General features: G+C 37.9%; 1 protein-coding gene across 2 annotated transcripts in view; it reads left to right on the plus strand.

Annotated features, from left to right (window-relative positions):
- The window catches only part of EXOC2 (exocyst complex component 2), a 136,029-nt gene that overhangs the window by 106,450 nt on the left and 6,104 nt on the right, over nt 1–23,475 (plus strand). For both annotated transcript variants that reach the window (XM_076330457.1, XM_076330456.1), the window contains exons 24-26: nt 17,675–17,730; nt 20,918–21,040; nt 23,361–23,422. In XM_076330457.1, the coding sequence (XP_076186572.1) occupies nt 17,675–17,730; nt 20,918–21,040; nt 23,361–23,422 (241 nt within the window). The remainder of the gene's footprint in view (nt 1–17,674; nt 17,731–20,917; nt 21,041–23,360; nt 23,423–23,475) is intronic.

Consider the following 23,475-nt stretch of genomic DNA (forward strand, 5'->3'; position numbering starts at 1 on the left):
TAGAAGTCACTCTAATACCTAAATGAGATGATAGTTATCACAAGTCCAGAGGATTTACTTGTCAGCAGTGTCTGACAACTCAGAAGTCTCTTTTGTTGTCTAGCCAGTTGTAGGAAGTTGTACCATACTTGTCTCCAGTTTGGCACTTCAAAGGCCAGTTTGATCTTTACCTGGGAAATTTATTATCAGTTCAGCATTTTCTAGTTCACGCAGTGTTAGTTCGCAGTCCATCTCTGGGTGGACATGAGTTAATGTCAACAATCTTCTTTTTGTTACAGGGAAACCTAAATATTTTTTTAGACCCTCAAGCACACTCTTTGAAAAACACTTAAGCTACTTTAATATTATTTTGTATTTTTATGACTGTCTTTGATAATAGCATCTGATCTCTGCATTACTCAAAGCAGAAAATTAATCGCGGATTGGAATCAATGATAATGCATAGAGGAGAAAGGGCAAGGATCATTTTTTTCCTCTTCCAGCACCCCTTATTACATGCATGAATGAGGGGATATCCAAACAAGTTTGGTATTGCCCCAACCCCTTCAATAAAACATTAGTAATAAATCATGTCATCAGCAGAACAATACTCAGTAGTCTAACTTATTGGCATAGTGAATGCTTTCATGTTTACTTTGCATTTGATAGGCACAACTGCCATCTTAATGTTTACTGTTTGGTTTACTGATTACTTTGGGTGCCCCAATGTTACTGGAATGAGGCAGGAAACAGTTTTGGAGGACTGGCAGGTTGGGTTTACAGGTTGGATAAGTGGGTAGGAATGGATGGATGGAAGGGTGGGAAAGGAAGAGCTTGCTTCAGATGGGTTTGGGAGCCAAAACTGAAGACTAGGGAGGTAAGGGAGGTACGATAAGGTCATAGTATAAAAAGCCAAAAGCTTAGAACTCCAAATCAATAGTCACTATTACTATTATTTCTTTTATTTGATTACTAGTTTGATTATAAGCCAAAAAAAATTAAAACCTTGGTTGTGAATGAGGTGTTCGAGTGGGCTCAGTGTTAGATTGTTCCTTCAATCATTACCCTGAGAAACTAGATTTTTATTCTCTTGGTAATGCTTGAGGTAGTTTCTGTGGCAATCTTTAACATAATGAGGTGTAATGAAATGAGTGGAGTGGGGAAAGAAAGTCAGATGAAAAATAAAATTGCCTGTAGTCCCAAACTGTGGTGTTGGGTCTGTCTCAGACTCTTTAGTTAAACTTTTTAGCTTGGGCTTACTCTCTTCCTACAAAGACTTGTTTCCACAGGTGTGCTCACTGTAGCTACTTTGCTATTTTTCACGTAATATCCAGTTGGGTAGTGTTTGCTGCTAAAAGATCTTGGGACTACTCTCTTCTTGTACCCCAGAACTGTTTTAAAGTCCCTTTGACAATCTCTAGCCAGATCTCAAAGGCATTCCTCCTTGCGCCGCTGTTGCATGGCTGTCAATTAGTGTAGGGGTCTTTCTGTATTGACAGAACTAATTTTTTACTATACAGCATTTATCTGCTGAGAGATTAAATGTATTCTCAGGGTTATCTCTTATTTTATATTTAAATGTATTTGCTCACTTGGAACAGTTGCATTTTTCATATTGTATTGGCTAATGCATACAATTACATTTCCTGTTTTGAGGTTGTCAGTGCTGCAGGCAAGACCCCGTGGAAATCAAGGCATCCATTTTAAAAGTTGCGTTCAAGGCAGACTGATACACTGTAGAAACTGTGGAACTTTAAACGGTGGAATAGTTTATTAGATCATATTGAGGTCATAGTCTTAGTTTCAGAAGACAGAGTGTGCATGGGAGCACTATGAGGTCAAGAAGCATCTACAGGTCATGATTAGTATTTGGGAAACTTTAGCGTGTTGTTACCTACTCATAGGTGACTGTGGCTCTCATTTAAGGCTAATGGTTGATCTGTAGTAGGGGTTTGTCTGCTGCTGTTTGTAGCTAAGTCATAGTCCTCTAGCTCAAATTATAATGGTTCAGAGTTTTGTGAACCAAGTTAGTTTGTTTTTCCAAGTTAGAACTTTGCTATTGGTCTAAGTAAACACAGCTGCATCAAAATTATCAGACTTGCCTGTGCAGGGAGCTGCCTATATGGTTCCTGTAATTCACACTGCTGTGCTTAGAGAGTAGTTTCGTCGTGTTAACCTTTAGCATGCAGGTACTAGTTAGAAACAATCCATAACACTGTGTGTTCTCCCTTGATAAAGGTGCTTAGTGTCGTCTTGTGGGGATTCTTCAAGGGCCATACAAAATATAGCGTTACAGTACCTCCTGTACCACCTGTGCAGATGCAGAGAATCATGTTAAAATTCCTGCGGTTTGCCCCAGACAACTCGGCAGGGGAGGTCCAAAAGCCTTGATGCCCTTAGTAAACCCACTGGTCAGTTCACGTTCTTGGTTACAGTTTGAAATGTTGCATAAAGGGTTTATTGTCAAGCATAAAACCAATACTGAACTCAAGATGAAAGAGGAGTGATAAAACCAATTATTTTCTAATCCTGAATGTGTGCAGTAGTTAAGGATGTTGTAGTTATTAACACTTTAAATACACTGATGAAAATACTGTCTACAAGATGTACCTTGCCACTGGACAGCTAAACTAGCAGAGTGGGAAAATTGAGTGTCTACTCAATGCTTCAGTAACACTTTCTGCCCAGGAGCGTGTGCATGTTTTTAAGTTGAAAATTTTAGTGTAACAAAAAGTCTCAGCTTTCTATACAAAATTTCTATGCAAAATTCGGCCTGGAGCGTATTCTCTGTAGCCAAGTTATCAAGCCCTTGGACTCTTACTTTTTAAGTGGGAAAATATGATAGACTTCTAACAGTATAGCAGATCCATTGTAATAAAAAGCATTTCATTAGCTTAAAATTTCTGTGCACAATGAATAGCAATTTAAATTTAATGAAACACTTAAACTTTATTGATGTGTGGATGAAATTACAGTGTTGGACTTGTTCAGCAGTTGAAGTAATCCAAAATTATTAAAAGCCTTTACTTTGAACTGTGAAAAATCTTAAGCTTTCCAGTTATTGTGGGTCACTCCTGAGTCCAGATAGCTTCCAAATGTTAATTTTGGACTTGAACAATTTTTAAAGATCTATTGTTCAGGTCATGCAAAGACATTCTTCATTTCAAATCCCTGCCCTTTTCAAAACACTGTAGGGATTCAGTGAAACTTGGAAGTGAAAAACTGTGAAAGAGTAACATTGGAAGTCAGTGCAAGTTCTCACCTTCACTCTAATAAATAGGATAAATGTGCAGTCTCACTGAATACAGTATTTGCCTTGCAACAATTTTAATCTCATTTTTTCTTTTTCCTAGCAAAGTAAGAGGGCAGTAAGGTGGGGTTTTTTTGGTTTGGTTCAATTGTTGGTTGGTTTGTTGGTTGGTTGGTTTGGGTTTCTATTTTTTTACTGCAGTAACATCTCTAAAAGCTGCTGTGGTCTGGTTCCAACTCACTGCTTATTTAAACAGACAGATAAAATTCTACATGAAATTCAGTTTATGGCATTTCTTGCCATAAATTTAAGGTATACTCTTGTGAGTATTACTGATTTGCTGATCTCTATGCATTTGACTGCAGTACATGGTGCAGTTTTAAATGTGTACATTGGTAGAAGTAAGGACTGGCTGAAAGTCAAAACGATGACTACTTCTTCAAGGTCATTGCAAGTTACCAAGTCTGTGAAAAAGAAACTAGATTTTACCATAGAACTCAAATTTGAGAATTTGGTGAAATGAAGCAGAGCATGACCTCCTACTACGTCTTCCAAGGAATCCACCGCATCTGTAACCAAGGTCCCCTTCTTCGGTCAGATCTTTCCCATGACTTGATACTTTCACCATGCCTACAAAATACTGCTACCTGTTAGTGTTTGCCTGTAAGCTAATACCCTGGCTTTGATTTGGTTGCTAATTTGCTGAATTTAGTTACTAAGGACAAATAAAAATTCTGTGTATCCACAAATGGTACACAAAGCAATTTGGAAGAAAGTATGTAAAAATATTAACAGCCAGTCCTGTGGTTTCTTTCGGTGTGGTGCCTGCTTGCATTTTTTGAGTTAAGAACATTCACAGACCTTTGCAGAATCAGGTTCCAAAAGTATTGCATTTTTTATATTATATCTGTGCAGCCTGCTTACCATTGTACTTCTGATATAATTCAATAGAAATAGCAACTTAAAAAAAAAAAATCATTGTACTAACAAAACTACATCGTAAAAGACAAGAAAATCGTTTATCTTATTGCTGCTAGTAATCTTTCTGCTCAAAGCACCGCTTTTAAAGTTTCTTAAAAAGAAAAAAAAAACTCTTTTAAAAAGTCCATACTCTACTTCCTTTTGCCATGTTAGCCTTTTCTTTTACTTACCAACATATATCTGTCTTAAGTCACTGTAATAAATGCAGGATGTGTTTCACTGGTTAAGTATTTTTCTGTAGCTTGAAGGTTAGACAGATGCAGGACGTAACTGGACACTAAAATTATTACTGTCTGTATTGTTCCAAATACTTTCTTTGTGAAATTGGTCTCTCTTGGATCGGTTGGCTTCAGTTTTCTCATTTCTTATAATAATAATATTTGAGTGACAACCACAGTAAATTCATAAACATAGTATATCTCTAAGCCCATTCTTCATTTATGAAATTGCTGTCATTTTGCATATGACAGGCTATTATTACAGTACCAGTGACTTCAGGAATTATGAGAAGAACACACAGTTTCCTGAGTGAGCCTGTGTTTTGAAAGGTTTTCATAATTTTAGGTTTTATAAAATCATGAAAGGACACCTTCAGGGTGCCTTAAAAATGATGTGTTTGAAAGAAATAAATGAGTATTCTTGCAGACTATGCTTGGTTTGTGTTAATGAAAGGAAATATTGCTTGAGACTTTTGGATTCAACTGTTCTTAGTTTTGATAGAGATGTTGATTTTTAGTATACCTTACAATTAAAGAAGTGACTTGCTTTTCCCATTGAATTGGTCATTCTGTATCTTTGCAGCGCATATAGCTACCCTCTTTTATCTGTGAAACAAATCTTTTAAAATTTGTGCTTCTTGCCATTACAGAAATCCTCCTGTATTGGGGTATCTGGGGGCAGTGTGAAGGGGTTAGTCTGTGTTGCTGACTTCGATCCCCGCTGACACCACTGGACGTGTGACTGGGCATTATTAACCTGCGCATCTGTAAAGTGAGAGATGTGCCTGGGATTGGCAAGGATCACCAAATATGATGAGTTATCACACTCAGGCTTTTGGAAGTCTATGTCAAAATTGTGAAGGGGTACAATTTGTTTCTTTTTTCCTAAGTGGCTCACTTGTGAAGAATTTGGAATACTTTAGGTAAATGACAAACAGTACTGGAAACTATATGAGTACTAGGCTTCAGAAGAACGTAGGTACTAGTTTTACAAGATGATGATACTCTAGTATGTCCACCACCCACCAGCTGCTCTGTTCCACAGTTTCTCTATTTTTCTGAAATCTGAAAAAAAAACCCAGAGCTTTTAAGCAGCAGAGCAGTTTCTTGGTCAGCGTGCTCTAACTTCATTTCATGAGAAAACTGTTGATGCAGATGGCTTTTTTGAAAATATGTCCAATATATATAAAATATTTTTATATATACTAAGCAATCTGTCCCCTCTTACGTGCAATGTTGTGTCTTGCCTCAGTGTTTCTCTTGCTCACACGCACTGGAAACAAGAATGTTCTGCAGCCAAAAAACAGCCATTAAGTTCCCACTCTGCCAAATATCCTGGATATACACACAAGGATCTCAGTCCTGCCTTACAAACTGCTAAAATCAGTGGGAACCTAGTCATACCAGGGACGTGTGACCTGTTGATTTTTCAACACCTTACATGTTAGTTATTAACACTCTCTGCTTTATCAAAAGAAAATCCTTCAGCATTAAAGTTGTTCTTTGTGGAAACTTAGTGATAATAGAACTTATATACATAATGCTAGGACTATTATATGCTGAAAATGATGGGGGGCAGAAGGAGGGAATTTTTAACAAATTTAAGAAATTTTCCGTGGTGAGAATGAAGCAGTATTTGCTTAGGAAGCCATCCTACAGCTAATGGATTGCTGGTAGAAAAAGTTCAGGTAGTACTGAGGCGTGCTTATATGTATTCATTTTCAAGTCAAGAAGGAGGGTTTGTTACATCTAAGAATCTCGCACATAAATTTCATTCTGCAGAATCTGTTTTTCCCACTCAGGGAGAACAATGGTTTTGTTTTGGATAGTATATATTATGTTGTAGTTGGGTGAAATGTCTTTTCCCCACTGCAATTTTTTTTCATCTACCTCAAACCAGCTACTTTAAATATCTGAGAGTTGTGATTATTTGATACTGTTGGGATTCCCCTGAAGTCAAACATATATAGCCACTTAAATTCAATCAAAAAAAAAAAAAGACTCAACAGCTCCAACACTGTTAATGCTGAAGTAGAAACGGTAAGATTTTTTTTTAAGTGCTGCTAAATGTGTAGGGCAGCACACTGTTGGCTGCGAAATTTTGTGTTCTTATTCTGTCTCAAGTTTGCGTTCATGGGTTACAGCCACACGCTGATGTGCATGTAGAGCACTGCTTAATGGCTGTAACTGTGCCAGACAATGTTGTTAATACTTAAGTGACAACAACAAAAAGGCAAGTTTCTATGGGTCATATATCTCAAGTACTGGGCTCAGCTAGGGGTCATTGATGCATTTGTTTACAAGTGGTGATCTGGGTGAGCTGATAATACCTGTGTACGCTTAGATGAAGAGGTATGGATGGCCGTAAGCTCCGAAGTAGGTGGTTTTTTACATTAGCATATAGGCTTTTGGTTTGATTTAGAGGGGTTTGGTTTTTTTCCTTTTGCCATTTACATTTCTTGTTAACAGATTAACAGGTTGAAATTTGGCTTATTCTGCCATAATTCAAGTAATTTGAGAGTCTTTATGGTTCAATTCTCAGTATGGTATGCAGCATCCTTTGCCATGACCTTCAGGTCTGGGTTGGTAAAAGGTCCTTTACGCTTTCTGTTACTGTGTTTGATGGAAGAAATGAAAGTAAATCCATCTCTTAACAAAACTCTCCTGGTAAAATGCATGCATATCAAACTGGCCTTCAGCTACCTGCACATCTTTTAAGTATTAGATGCTAGCAGACATCTCTTCTTCCCAAGTGAAGCACTATTAGGCTTCGCATTTCCTGTTGTGTTCTTTGGCCTTTACAGGTTTTGCTCCTTATCTTCTTAATGATAAAGCTGATTACATTCTGTCCCAAGAAGCAGTGGATTTTAATGTGTGTGGTAAGGATCAGGAAGCAGCAAATATTTGGATTGCAGACTTCTTCAGCTGTCCCTCAGATCCTTCTGGCAGGTTTGATGGAGTAGCAGAAAGTTGAAAACAGCCTCAGCAGCTTCTTTTTTAAAGACATCTTAGTTTGGGCTATGCACAAGGGCACAGAATCAGTATTATTCTCTTCTGGTGTTCTCCTCTTGTAGACTGACATTCATGCATAGACAAAAGTATTAATCACAGTACTGGCAGTCTTTAGAGCTCTTGCTACTCCAAGCCAGCTGAAACACAGAAACTTTCAGGTTCTTTGAACATCATGACATAATTTCTATTGCTTGAATTAAAATAGTTCAAAAACTAGAAGTAACGTAAGTCTTGAAAGCCTTCATGTTTAATGTTTTTGGAAAGTAGTTTTGTGGCTACTTGTGTCAAGTCCTTCAAGTGACATTCAGTGTCATGGCTGAAAATAAGAGCAAGGCAACTAATTCAAAGATGTAGCACTCTGGCCTTCAGATCTCAAAATATTTAGCTAGGTTCTAAATATTAGCTAGGTTCTGTACTCTCACCAATCAGGCTCTGTCCTCCCTTGCTTCAGAACTGCGCTTTGTAAAAGCACTTTCCCAGATAGATTACCAGTAATTTCTTCATTAAATTTCAATTATCGATAGCTATTTTTTAGGTCGCTATTACTTCTTATGACTTTTTCTCTGATTCCTAAGGTGCTGTATACTTATAATTACCATGAGCTATACAGAGAAGAATTTCAGGGAAACATTAATCTGATTCACAGTTTAATTAGTATGGAGCTAGTAAGAACAATAGATTTATCAAAACATTTTCAGTTTTACCAAGAAAGACCTGCCAATGAGCTATTTATAGCACACTTGTATCTATTTTTGTCAGTAGTCTAAGGACTGACTTAGGACAAACGGGTTAAAAAACAGGAAATGTGGTTAAACAAGTGGGTAATCTCTCCAGAGAGTTTCCAGTTTGCCTACACGTTCACATTTTCTTCTGAATGTACTCTCAAAACAACACTAAGTACAGTACCTTGAAATCCATCTCCGTTTAAAGGAGGGAATGTTTCCAGCAATAGCAGGAAGCGGCCTAGAGAAAAGTTTTACATTCTTGGTTAAATTCAAATGAGGTTCTGGAGTCACTGTCTGTAAGTGGGTTTTTTCTGCTTTAATAACGTTGGAGCAGTTGTATGACATTTCAGTTGGTTCAAGTGTATCATATGAATCCATAAAAGTCTGTGAACGCTGTAATTGCATGTTCAGTTCTAGATTAGTTTTAAGGAGTTACTTTCCTCCGACTTTACCCTTTCTTTTACATGGGGCCATGTTTATTTGTTAATATACTCTGCACATATTTTTTTTTTAAATACGTATAATCATGTTTGGAGGTAGTAAAAATAGTGTTATTAATCAGACTGCTTAAATCTTACTGTGAAGTAAGGAATTTACTGAACATGATGATGTCCATTTAATTCTCTAAGAGGTGGTGTCCATATTTCTTTGGGCAAAGCAGAAGCAATAACTAAGTGAAAGCCATTCTTCACACTGCTCGTTATTTGGGTTTTGACAGCTACTAATTATTAGCTTTTTTAAAAATCAATTTGAAAATGCTTTGTGAGTCAAAATGAGGAGGGAATTTAATAAATAAATAAAGCAGCTTAAGTGGTGGTAAAGATTACGACCTAGTGGAGGAGTTCTATTTTTGAGAGCTACTGCCGGATATAAGTGTTCTGCTCTTAGCATCCTACAAACAGTTTTCTAAAAAAGTTTTTATCCAGTGCAAACAACAAAGCGTGATAGCAAATACATTTTTAGTAATTAGGAAGAAACAAACAGGCTTGTCTAGCTACCTTAATTTAGAAAACAGACCACTGGTAGTACCGGTATTTGAAGCTGATTTCCTATCAACAGTCTTTGAAGGGAGAAACCTGCGTACTATTGTGAAGAGTAGAGGTGAACTGCTTTGTTATGTCCATGGGGAAATTCCAAGTCACATCTCTACTTTTTTTTTTAACGTGTTTTTTTTTTTTTTTTTTTGAAACATCTGCGGGGTGTCAGGTTAGATGATATCACTGTGTGGGTGGGGACACTTCGGTAAAATAGCATGACATACTCATGTACCAGTGCTGTAGTTCATGAAAGGCTTGTGTCTGCAAACAAGTTAGGTTTCTGTCTATTCCACAGTTAGGAGACTATCTTGAAAGGTATAGGCTTCTTGGAAATTAAAACACTATTTTCTAAATGAGATATTGCCTTCGCTGTAGTAATTGGAAATAGTGGCTAGCTTTTTAAAATTATTTTTCAGAAACATTAAATAATGTAGGGCATTTTCTAATGAGCCAAATATAGTTTGTTCTAGAAACATACAAAGTTTTTATTCAGAATGGAATTTTAATTATTTCAGTTAATACCTACGTTTGAATTAGACTGTCAATCACCTTAAATTTTCCCTGATTATAAATGTTAGATTTCTAAATAGTTTTGGGGGACACCACCTTGATTCAAATGCGTTTCATGTAGCCTCAGGCATGCTCTTGGTCCGCATGGGTAGCAGATGCCACCTTCTTCTTTCATGTCATCCTGGGCACTTAATTCTAAATCCAAATCGCTTGTATTCCCCTCCCCCCCCCAAAAAAAAAAATCCAAGTTAAGTGCTCTGAAGGAGACAATAAATACATTTGTTCCAAATAGCTTCATAATACCAACATAATGTAAAACAATTTTTGCTATACATACTTCATAGTTCTGTAGCCTAAGTCTCTGAAATATTTTGCATATAAGGTATATTATAAATCATGTTATTTGGAATGCTGCGTACTAAAAATAATTTAATTTTCAGTTTTAGTCTGTGCTGCCTCTTGTTCATTTCTTGGGGATAATGTAGTTGATAGAGCTTCGTCATGCTTTGGGAGGTGTCAGGCAGTCATCCATAGGTATAGGAAGCCTAGAGCTATTCTGTAGATCTCTTAAATTAAAAATTGTGTACCAAGGCATGTCTATGCAGATTTATTTATTTATTTATTTAATTCTTCTAGCAAGTTCTGTATGCAGACAGCGCTGACTACTCTGCTGACCTGCTGCGACCTCAGACAATGTTTCACTTTTTAGTGCCTCTTTCCCCTCCCACCCATTCTGTCTTACCTGTTTGTATTTTTAGTTTTCAAAAAGAGATTACTTGATTTTAGTCGGAAGTTACGGGTTAGGTTAGATTGAAAAGTGAAATTCTGTGGTATGTGTCGGGCAGTCGGGCAACTTGGCTTGTCAGGAGGCATCCATCTAACCTTGAAATCCCCAAGCAGACTGCACAGGGCAGGACGGTGCTCGCTTGGTGTACTGCATAGCACAGTCTGCCTTTCCAAGAGCTGCAGAAATACAAATAATAGGCTGCCATCCCACAGCTAGCCTATAGTACTGCTTTTGTAACATGAGCTTCATGGAGGAAAAAATGTCCTGACCACACTGGAAATCATGCTAGAATAATTGTAGTTAAAGCAGTTGTTAAATATTGCTCTCTCTTCAGCTGTGATGCAGCCAGAACCTAGAGGAAATTCAACAGTTAAAATCAGACTGTTTAAAGAAGTTACATGGCTTTGTGGATACCATTCATTAGTTTCTTTTTTAATGTGCACTACACAGCACTGATTAACGACTTGCAGTAGATGTGTGCAGGTTTTTTTTCCAGCAGTTTCATATAGCAGATTAAAAACTTAGAGAAGACCTGCAGGAGCTTAACTGACATACAGTTCAAAACACTTTGTGTGTCACTTGCTGTAAAGTTTGGTACTATATATCTGAAGCTTGGAGATGAACATTTCCAATATCAATTCAGTTAAATCTGGCAATGGGTGTAATGTAATTGTAAAGAATCTGTATCAAATAATTTAAAAAGCAGGTGCCTTCCTTAGAACAGAGCAGTTGAAATCATAATTTTTTTTCCATTCATCCTCCTTTATGGGTTATTATTCCTAAATTCTTTATCAGCATAAACAAATAAAACGTCCAGGAACAGTCAAGTATCAGTACTGTGCAGCTAGGTATGAAAAATATTAATCTCTTTGGATCACCAAATTCTGTTTGTTGTTATTTTTGAGGAAAGTTTTTATTAAAAAGTCATCAGGCAAAAAAAAGTTTTCAGACTGATTGACTGTTACTGGCATAATTCACCACACAGAACAATAAATTGTAAAAATATTGCCTACAATTGGATGAGTTTAAAACTTGAAATTTCAGGCATCAATTTTCCTAGCTCTACCAAGTCATGTTCAAGCCTCAAGGCCAACAAATTTAGTGCTCTCTTTTCAGAGGCACTAAGAAACACTGCTACCACCAGCAGCAGCTGCTTGCCCATGCAAGTACTGGCCTCCTACAGAGGCCAGAATGCTCTCTGTTGTTTCCTAAATTGGTGGCTCTGTGCCTACCCGAGACTCATTTCTGTTTCAGTCCCTCAGAGCTTAGGTTTCTAATAAGTCAGTCAACTCAGTCTTGAAACAGGACTGGTAGCTTGGTCAACATACAAAGAACCATTTGTTCCTTTTTGGTGAATCCTCTTTCTTTGCTTTTCGGGGGGGAAGCCAGAACTGAGTGACAGCTGTCAAACTGTAGAACTTCCTATGGATGGCTTTTCTAACTCTTCCACAGAAGAGCAGCAGCTTTTAATATTCCTGCCCAATTTTTATTTGACTGTGAATTTGCCTCAGAACTTTTTTTCTTTTGACGCTTCATAGCCTCTCATCCTCATGTCTGGTGTGGTTTACTGCCGATGAGCAGAGGTACCTGCTGACACCACCTACTTTTTCTGAACTGTTATGTGCTTTTATCTTCCCCTCCTCCTTTTTGCACAACAGGCAAGCTGAAAGGCTTGTTCAGCGAGAGGCAGCAGCAAGGTTAGCTTCCCAGTTATCCATCTCAAATGAGGTTCCAATCTCACAAGAGTTAAAGTACATCGAACCCAAGCTGCCTGGGTTAAAATTTCCTGTGTGTTTCAGTTGTCCTAGCTGAACTTCAGTTCATTCTTTGAACTCCTGAGTCTGCGAAAGGTGTAAAAATGTTTGACGCTCATATCCTCTCTATCAAGTTACTCTAGAAGGACTGGGAACATTTGAAGACCTGGGTTGGCTTCTGGCACAGAAGTGGCATCCTGATGAGTTCAGTTTTACTGTGTGTGCAACTCTTGCTCTCTTTGTTCATGCAAGTTTTTGTAGCCTCTTTTGTCTTAAAATTACACATATGGTATTGCAGTTCCAGCTTTTGCTTTGCTTATTCAGTCACTTTGGAGGTTTCGTAGTAGAATGCTGTCATCTAAGTACTTGGGGGAAACGTAGCTCTGAGAACTACATGTGGGACAACTGGTAGCACTACGCCATCTGAAGACTCCTGCATTGGCAAGCTAGAAGTTTAGTTTCTGTTACTCCTCAGAACCACAAATCTTTTTCCCTTCCGCTTTTCCCATAGTTCACACAGTCATCCTTGCTACAGCTTTATGGTATTGTTAAAATTGCCTTTAAATGTAGACTTTCTGACAGATTTAGTTTGTTTAAAAAAAAAAAAAGTTATGTAAACTGGAGATTAAATTTAATGGATAATCTTGTTAGATGTTTCACCAGTAAAAAGTACAGTGGAGGGCCCAAAATTGGAAGGTGCTATTTTAAAGTTTCTGTCAGCCATTGTGATAGTTGATGGCTGAAACTGTCCTTCATTTTTATGCCTTAAGTCTTCCCATCCATTTTTCTTTAGAGCAGTACTGGGGCTTTGTTACTGGCAGCTAGAATTCCAGCAAGTCAGAGTCTTCGGTGTTAAGAATAGAGTGGGAGTGGAATGCATTTATGCTGTAACAGAATAATAACACTTTCCTGAGAGAAATTGCAAGGGTTTGTTGAGGCTTTCTTTAACACATTTCTGTCAGAAGCTATGGAAAGGCATTGTATTTGTGCTTCAATATGCTAAATAAGAGGTATTTTAGACTTAAGAATGTTATGTTTCACTTGATTAGCCTAATAGGTGCAACCTACAGTTACGTGGTGCATTAGCTTTCAGTGCTGTATAATAGGACTGGCAGCATGGTGTCCCAAAAACTGTAATTGCGTGGGCTGCTGAACAGTTGTAGAGAAAGCTGCACAAAAATTCTATTCTAGACAGAATTTTTTCATTTTTAAATGAATTTCACAACAAATTCACAGTTGGATGCCACTGCTTGTATTTCCAGCAAATCATACTCCAGAAAAGTAATACTTTGCTTCAACAAAGCCTGCCACAAACAGTGCAGTGATATAAAACAGAAACTGGATATTTTTTAATTGTAATTTTTCAAAATATAGTACAGTTGTTAACTATGCCTGCAGGTCCTGACATTCAGATATGTTTGGCTTTGTCTCCACATGCAAAAATGAAAATCCTTCACAAATAAGACAAAAAGAAGGGCTGGGGGGAAATACCCTTTTTACTTGCGCTCTATTCATGATAGGAAACTGACTCCCTGACAGCAATGGTTGTCACAACACCGCATGTTTAATAGCATAGTCAGAGCAAACCTGTTACACAGTTACCTTTAATTTCCAGCCTAAGTTTACTGATGGTCAATTCATTTATACCTTCCTTTCTTGTGCCACTATTGTTCTTCAGCTTAGCTAGTTCTCCGTTCTCCCCCTGTCTGGTTCCACTTACTGGCATTTTTGGAGTGCAGTTGCATTTTCTTTCCATCTTTGGTTTGTTTAGCTTACCAAGACAAGGTCTTTTAGACTATTAGATGCTGCAATTAAGGCAACTACAGTTTCATATACACGGACTGTCTCTAAACTGCATAGCTTTGAACAGTTTGTGCTGAATTATCTGCTCTTAAATTGCAAAACCTGTCTAAGAAACTGAGGAAATACTTGAGCTTGTGCTGAGCCCCCTGATCCTGCAGTCATAGCAGGACTGGACCCGCTATGAAAGGTCAGGAACACCTAATTAGTGCTACTGGGATTGCAAGAAATAATCTCCTTTAAGCTCTCAGTTCACCCATTTGTCCTTGTATGTGGTACAAGGATGCAAGATAAAATATGTCTGCTTGTGCCCTTTCGCTGAGGTTGAAGTTAACAATTTTGCCGTACAGCTGGGATGGGCTAGCAATATGCGATACTAAGCTACTGTCGCTTCATTTTTACCATAGGTTCCATCTCAATTCCATTTAGTCAATTCATTCTGAATTCTTCATTAGAAGACACAAATGACCATTTTATCTCTTAGCTGTGCACCACCAGACAATGGTATTTAACACCTGGTGCTAATGTTGCTGACATAAGTATTTCATGCTTGTAGAAATTAACGGTACCTGGTTACAGTAACTCAGTGACTGACTCTTTAAGAAATATGTTAGGGAAGGTTTCCACAGACATAGTTGACAGGCAACTTTTACTAGCACAGTCAAAAGTTGTTTAATTTGGGTTCTCTCAGCAGCAGCAGACAGAATTAGCAGCTCCTATCTTGAGCCAAGTTGCGTGAACGCATGAGAAGAGACACGCTACCTCGGGAGCTTAGGTGGGATGGGTGAGAAACAAGGATTCTTCCTTGGAACCACCTCACCCTCTTACACAACCCACCTGCTTTGGTCTCTATACATTCCAGCTTTTCACTCGCCTCCTTGATAACACCACTTCTCAGCTCAGCCAGCTGGCCTCCTCTCTGCAGGACACACACCTGCCCTCTCTGCTTGACATAGCAGCCTCCTCTCTGTACTTCCATTATGGCTCCCCAGCTGCACCAGGGCTTGAGTGAGATGCTTCATTAGAGAACAATCAGTTGGGGCAAAGAAATGCTGCTTAGTTCATGAGTGAAATTTTGATTGACTAATGAACATGCTCTAGCAGTGCTCAGGTATCCATAGAGAAGGGAGACCATCAGAGTCTTAATCTTGCGCGGCATTTGTGCAAAAGTAAAAACACACAGTTTCCACATGAAAGATCCTACTGTCACAAGATGAGGCCGGTAGGCAGCCGAAAGCTGAATACCGCATGGGTTTGCAGACCAAAATCAACACTTTGCACCCTGAGATTAACTGCAAACCAGCTCCCAAATTCGCCCTGTACCTCTTGATGTGATTTGCATACCACTGTTCGGTGCCTGGTCAGGTTGTATTTGCTTGTGGGATGTGATACAAATTTTGTCCTCTGTGCTATGAAGCCTGCAGAGGATTTAAACTGGGGCAGAGTGAAGTAGAAGAAGGAAAACAGTAGAAGAGGAAAAAGGAAGGGGGTGTTGCATTTCCACACATACCTGTGATCTTTTGGTGTGGTTCAAGTAGTGGTGTGAGGCATTCTTACTTTGTTTTGCAGGTTACAGGGGAGGAGGAAAAAAAGTCAGTTTCATAAAATTTCTGGTATTGCTCTATTCCTCCCTCCCTTCCTTCCTTGACGTAAAAAATCACTACTATAACGAGAAATTATAAGCTTGCAACCTAGTATACTATGCTGTTTGACTTGTCCTTGATTTAGTTTAAATGGAAACAGTGAGATTTTTCAAGGACAAGACTAAAGCTAGCTATAAAAGGCATTAGAGATGTTTTGGAATGTGTGAGGAAAAGCTGGTATTCTTCTTTACCTTTTTCAGTTATTTGCATCTCTTCCAGAGCGAAAATAGAACATTCCTTCTAAAAAGGTATCGATTCTCTTGTATGTTCAGAAACTGAACTGCTTTTAGTGAGAGCAGTGAAATCTTTGACGCTTGCCTCTTTGCTACGAACTTTTGAAACAGAGACTGTCTTGATACACGGGCCTGGGTGCAGAGCTCAGCTACATCCTGATTGCACCTTGGAACAAGAGTCACTGTTCAACATCTTTCCTTCTGCCTTCCCCCAAGCACCCTCGTTTCCAACAGGAGACCCATGATGCCCTCCAGGAAGCACCCTCCTCTAAACTCCAGGCTGCATCACGTTGCACAGTGTAGACGCAGGCAATGAAAGTGTTCGCACCTCATGCAACAGGGGGTCCTGTCATCCTTTCGTCCTACTCTTATAAAATGTTTGTCCATAATTTTCTAAGTAAGAAAGAGTAAGTGTCTCCTTTTTAGATCTTGAGGCAACTTGTGGGACCCGTGGTTAAAAAAATGAGCACAACTGAGATGGCAGTTGTAAGACATGACTCTCTTCTCCCGTAGAATAACTCATTTTGTTGATCTTGCGTAACTCCCTTTAAAGCTGTTTTTCGTAGTAGGATTAAGTTGCTGCATCGGTGTTATCTGAGGAAAGGTGGAGCAAGTAAGATGAACTGATTAAAGGCTCACTTTGTAATTTTTATAACAGCAGCCTTAATCACATTGTGATCTCTGAGCTGTGTGGTCTCACCAGCCTTTGTCCATGATTCTGATCTTTTACTGTCGATTGAATATACCGAAGGGAGTGATGGGGTCATTGCACTTTCTCTGATTCACGCTAGAATAATTGAAATCAGAAGTTGAGGTCATGTGGATCGGTAGCCCCCTCTCATTACTTTGTGTTGCACTTCCAACATTTATGCGTACTTTGATGAGTTAAATGCTTTCTAATTTACCTTTGCCTACAAAGTGAAGTGCCCAGAAAAGCAAATGGGGCAATTTTAGATTTTTGCCTGTTTTAGATCTTACACAACTGGAGTCCAGGTCTAGGAAGTTACTCCAGAATTACAGCAGCGCAGGGGACTAAGAGCCTGTCCTAACTAAAGCATACCCTGCTGGATGTGCTTCTGTTTAGAATTTCCTTTTTAATATCAATTGACAAGCATTTCATATGCTTGGTAAATAAAAATGCTTATTTGACTTCTCCACCCTCCCCACAAGGAAATTTCTACTAAGGCATGACATCTCCTATAAACTGCCATGAGTAATATCTTCTGAACTGCTTTCAGAGAAACAAGAGTCCTTGCTATTTCTATCTGTAATAATAATTTACAGTCAGAGAAGCTGATAAAGTAGTAAGATCTTCTTGAAGACTGTTGTACAAACAGAAACCCTCGTCTTATCTGTTTCTTTAGAACTTACCGAGCTGTAGTGCATGTTCTGTGCCATGGTATGTGCATTCTAGCAAGACATCCAAAATTTATATTTTAATAATGCTAGGTTTTTATTCAATTGCAAAGTTGGTGAAACGGGGTTGTCAGAGAAGAAGAATACTGAAACAGGAACCTGCTGGCTTTTTTAACCTTTTGCTGTAAGGAAATGTGCCTTTCTCCATTTGATTTGAAAAAGGAAATAGACTGGTGGTGTGGCTATGGAACTTTCTCTTCCTGCCTCTGATTGCAAAAGTGCTAGTAAAAGAATGAAAAGAAAAAGTACAGTACTGAACAGTAGAATATTATGGCTTTGTTGAGACATCAGAAAGAAAGTAATTAATTATCTTGTTTGTTTTGTTTCAGGTGTCAGAAACTATTTGAAAGAAGCATTAGTGAATATCATTGCTGTGCATGCAGAGGTGAGAAAAACTTCAGATTGTTTCGTGCTTACATTCATATGAATAATTTTAGTGTATTTTGCTTGGTAAATCCTGGCTTTCATCACCCCTGAAAATTGTAGCTCTGTTGAAGTGTCTGCATTATAGATGTAAGTGCTTTGGGTTAGGTTCAGCCAACCAACTATGCAATCGCTAACTTTTTTAAGGGCAGAAGGAGATGAACAGTTCCTGTTTATCCTCAGTAACACTCCATTACACCTTTTTGTTTCCACTATCTGATGAAGAGGAAAGCCAAAGTCTAAAGCTCAATTCTTCTCTTTTCATGCAGATTAAATACATATATAGAGAGAGAGATACATAGATAGATATGATGCTCACTTTCTCTGATTAACTTTATTTTCCACAACATATGAAAATGAGCTTGTGCTTCACTTTGGAAGAAGTGTTCAACATATGCCACTCGAAGTGAAAAGCAATATATATCATTCTTGTACATAGGATAAAAAGTGGAAACCTAAACCCAGAAAGTTTTATAGCCTCTGTACAGCACAAATTGTGTTTTAAATACTTAGGTAGGTAATGGCTTATGATAGGGAGTGCATATTAAAATTAAAACATTATTCTTAAAATAATATGCTTGCAGAGCTGCAGTTATTTGGCCTTTTGTGATAATATGCAGGAATTTTCTGTAGTCCTTTAAATGACAGCCTCTGTTCTACATACTCCTTCCTTCTAATCGTCAAGAGTGTTACCAGATTACTATTGCTCCTGGTATAAGCATTGGTAGTAGTATCACTCTTAACTTTCAAAATACCACAAGTATAGGTGCTCTACCTTTTCCATCTAATTAAAATCTGATGAGAGTCACTTGAGGTTTTTGTTTATTTTATTCCTCCTTAAATTACAAGGGTCCATATAAATTAAAATATTTTCAGAAACTTTAAATACCGCTTGCAATATTTTTGGTTCAGTTTCAGTATTTACTTACAGCAGTTTTCACAGAAGCATTGCTGATTTTACAAAATGCTTCTGAATAAGGGAATAAGCAACACCAAAAATATATACCAACATGACATTCATTTTCAATGTTGTTTTTCAGTGTAGTGGAAATTAATAAAAATGAAAATGAGAGGTTTTGCTTTAAAAAATTCAAAGGCATTTGTGACTTATTGAGCTAATCCTGTAAACATGCATACTCGTTAAAATGCTTCAGCAGAAAGGTGCACTGCCTTGCTGACTTCATTGAGACCGATACTGATTTTGGCCCAAATAGTGTTGCCTCATAAATTTCTAGATGTGAAATATTACAGAAATATGAAAACATGTGTCAAGATGAAACTCCCATTTCCACTGTTTTCTGGTGAAATTCTGTAAGCTGGGTCAGATTTAATTTTAGTTAGCAAGGCTGCAAGTTTCTGTAGTTTGAAACAGCAAAAATTAACCATCAGCTGAACAGCGAGCATGGACTGAAGTAGAAAAAAATTGTTTCTCTACCTGTGAATTCAAATTTAACTGAAATCAAACTAAGGGCTTCTTATTGCAAATTTGTGATGATTCACCATTGCTGAGAATTTTTTTTCCTGGATTCTGTATAGTAACTTCAAGAGTGCTCATTGTGGGCACAAATACTCTCTTCTCAGTAGAAGATTTTTGGGCGTGTTCCTGGTACGTTTGTGTTGAATTGCTCAGCAATATTTGCTGCTAAATAAGATGACCCCTTCTCCAGTTGTTACTGGTGGGTTTTTTTCTTACCATACGGCTAAGTATGTCACTCACTTAGCTTTTGTGGGTCAAAACAGTTAAAACAGCCTACATGTTTGAATTGGCAATGATAACAGTTGATAGCTGACATATATGTGGTCGGTGTACTTAACCTATGGTGTAGACCTGCCTTTTGGAGCAGTCAGCTTGATGGGATCCCTGATACATAATTCATTTCTTAAATCACTGAAAACTGTAGGAATCTTGCATTCTCCCCCCCCCCCCTAATTTACTTTTACACACATGTATGAATATCTTCTGTCAATTACTACACTTCCTTGTCAGACATGAGATCTCAACTTCACATAAAGCAAAGGTATTCTAGCAAAAAATCATTCCACTACTTAATTTTTTTAGATCATTTTCAAGCAGAAATCGGGGCGGGGGGGGGGGGGGGAGAAGTGTTTAAAAAGTGTATACAGTTCATCTTCCTTCTTGCACCACTCCAGTCACATCATCTTCAGTTCCTTGTGTCATTTTCTCCCCCAGCCCTATGCAGTTTTAGTGCAGCTTTATCATCACCTCTAAGTCTTGACACAAGTTTGGTCTGTCTAACCTATAATCTCACTTCCTCCTATATTCCAACCTCTTGGCCTGCATTTTCCCCAATTTTGTGTAGAAAAATCATACTTTTTTATTTATTTTTAATTCACCAACAATTTCTCGCTTCCTTAAAGCTCCCTTTAAGGAAGATTGGTTTCTTCATGCTTTCCTTCAGGCATAGATCTAATGTTTAATTTTGTGGTGGTGTTGTGTTGCAGTTGCTATTCTGAACCTCAAATGGAGGATCCAAGTATCACTTTAAAAAGTTGTACAAATAAGCAGTTAAAAAGATGGTTTTGATGCATGGAAAAAACAGTAAGGTGTGATGTTTTTGCCAGGGAACTAATAAATGGCAGCGGTGGAAGAATCTAAGTGAAAATCCATTACACCGCCATGCTCTCAAACCCTTTCAAAGGCTTATCTCTGCCACAGAGCATAAAGACACTAGCTGTTTGGCAGTGGTCAAATATAAAGGATTCTAGAAGAAATAGCAAAGTACATGGGTAGAAAGTGGCTGAATGTGTAATTGGGTCAGTCAGTTGCACAACCCTGAATTAAAGATGCTATCTACAAAACAGCAGTCTATACAACCACCTGACTCCCTGCATCCATCAGCCGAGAGCACGTATTTTGAAGTCTAGCTGCTTTTAGGCATTGCAAGAAAGTTGTCATTATCACATATCATATAGCTAACATTGCTATTAACAGAGGTGATTTGTCACAGCGCAGGACAAGCATCAAAAGAAATCCTTCGTATTCCAGTTGCTTTGAAATTTTTTTGTCCATTGATAAAAATGAAGTGGTCCTTTGAAAGTGTTTAATGCTTTTTACCGAAATGTTACCGTAGAAAATATTTCTGTTAATATAGGTATTATGCTCATGATTCTTCTTTTGTAAAAATCAGGTGTTTACCATTTCCAAAGACTTAGTTCCTCGGGTAATGTCAAGGGTTGTAGAAGCAGTCTCTGAAGAACTGAGTCGACTGATGCAGTGTGTCTCATCCTTCAGCAAAAATGGAGCTTTACAGGTACCTGAATACTTTGTACTGTCCAACATCTGAATCTAGAAAACTGAGAATAACAGACACACGTATAATCTGTGTATTTGTTGGATTTATTGTAGCAGTGAAAGCAATGCGATAAAAGGGATTAGTATACAACCTATTTCAGATTTATGGATAAATACCCTTTGGGATACTGGTTCTTGGGTTTGATTATATTTTAGTGTTGTCTTTGTGTCTGAGTGCACAGAAGGTTACCTGTATCCTATGAGATAAAAAGCATCGTAATGGTATCTGTTTGAAATGTCGTTAAATACTGTCCTTGGCCTGTCATCAAAAAATTATTTTAAAAGAAAAAACAATTTTGTGATATTTTGAGATTTAAAAATTTTGACAATATGATGCTGTAGGATCTTGCAAGTCTTTGCACTTGTCTGTTATACTATTTCTACATTAGCACTTTGTTGCAGCATGGGTAGAACAGATACTCTTATACTGCCTTCTTCATTTATGGCTGGATTGGTAGTTGTACTTACTATTGGATAAGTTTTACAGGACTCCAAGAAAAAATCTTTTTAAAAAAGTTCCTTTGAGTCAATGATTGGTATGGCTGTAACAGGCAAGAAGAGCAAACTCCCAGTTTTCATTGTACATGACAGCATTCTTGCATTATGATGGGAAAATAGTTATCCAATTGCAAGCCTTATTTTCCAGTTGCTGGTAGTAATTGCGTTGGACAGAGAATTAATGTGGGAAGATCGCAGCCAAATAAGATTGACTGCCTATTTAAAACCAAATCAATGAATAGCAAGAAAGCTACCCGTGTATCGTTTTTGTTTGACTAGACAGCCCACCATATGAACTTGCTGCCTAAACCCATAACTGAAAGGATTTTCTCTCCCTTCTGTAAATTTGTCACTCATGGTCATTTTCTGTTCCTCTGAACATAGAAAATCCTGTCTGGCAGACAGCAGCAGTGTGAGAGTGATCTGAGCCTGGTCTGACTGATCAAAAAATATCCATTCCTGAAGAGAAGCCTGAATCTGTATTCCCACATCCCATGACCCACAGTTTTTCAGGGTTTGCCCTTCCACCGTGTTTATTTAGGCTGTGGTACTTGAGAATGTGACACTTCCCCATGGTACTGCTCCCTCCTAAAATGTAGGAAAGACTCTGGAATTTTATGTGCAGGACTTCAAAAAATCCAAGGCTGTTCAGCTTGGAGCACCATACAAAAAGAGGTGAAACATTCTGTGGTGAGAAGAGCATTTCTTATGAGTATAAAATTGGGGGGTGGCTATGTTGTATTTTGTGCCAGAAAGTTCTGGTACTAAAAAAGCATAAATCTCAGCTGGCTTCCTACCTAGGGAAGAGATGAGGGGAAGAACTAAAAGCCAAAGCCTTTCATTAGAACTCGAATTAGATGTCTGTGTTGCATTATAATAAGTTTTGTTTTGGAAGATTAATGTCATATTAGTTGGGTCTAAATGTAGATCAGTTTCTGCAATGGCTAACTGGATTAAATTTTATCTTTATGATGAACAAGAATGGAATATGAATTTGGATGAAGTTCACTTCATATTTTTAAATGAAATTACTTAAAGTATTGATCACATGCAGAATATTTCTAGTTCATATAAAACCAGTCACGATAATGATTGCTTTTCAAACGCTAAAGGGTGATTTATGAAATTTGTTTAATCTTTGAGTTCATTCTCCACAATAGTTTGCCTAGGTGAAAATCAATACCTAGACACACAGTACAGTGCAGGAGTAAAATCCCCAAGCTTGTGTGCCCACCAGGTGACAGACAAGAAGCAGAGGACAACCATTCTACTTCCTCATCTGATGGAAAAAAAATAAATTCAACAGGAAAACCAAGAATAAAACGTGTATTGACAGATTCTTGTACTCTTTTGTTTCCTTCCTCCTTGGCCAAGCTGTGCTGTGAGAAGTTAAGCTCACTGTATTTAATTTTTTAAAAAAAAAAAAAAAAAGACAAGGTAGTGTCCTTCTATCTTTCTATCACAGCACAGAAGAGATGGAACAGAATTGAAGATTTATTACTGTTACTGAGAGACAAGCCAATGTTTTTAGACTGCTACATAGTGACCGTACAACAGTTTGACTTGAATCAGAAGTATGAAATTGTTCATTTTTGCAGTCTCCTGACATAGCAGCGTGGCAACCAAAAATACAGGAAACAAACTGTTAGAAGCCAAGGCTGCTTACAACTGCAGTGTGCAATAATATTTGCCTCTAAAAAAGATGAAGCTTTGGGATACTGGTATTCACTTGATGAAAGGACATTGTGTCATTGTTTCAATGTTTGTATTTCTGTCTTTAGGCAAGACTTGAAATCTGTGCGTTGAGAGATACCGTGGCCATATACCTAACACCTGAAAGCAAGTAAGATGTGCTGTAGTGTCTATTTTTTTCAATGTAATGGAATCCTTGGTTAA

Source organism: Aptenodytes patagonicus, chromosome 2 (genome assembly GCF_965638725.1).
Source record: "Aptenodytes patagonicus chromosome 2, bAptPat1.pri.cur, whole genome shotgun sequence".
NCBI lineage: Eukaryota > Metazoa > Chordata > Aves > Sphenisciformes > Spheniscidae > Aptenodytes > Aptenodytes patagonicus.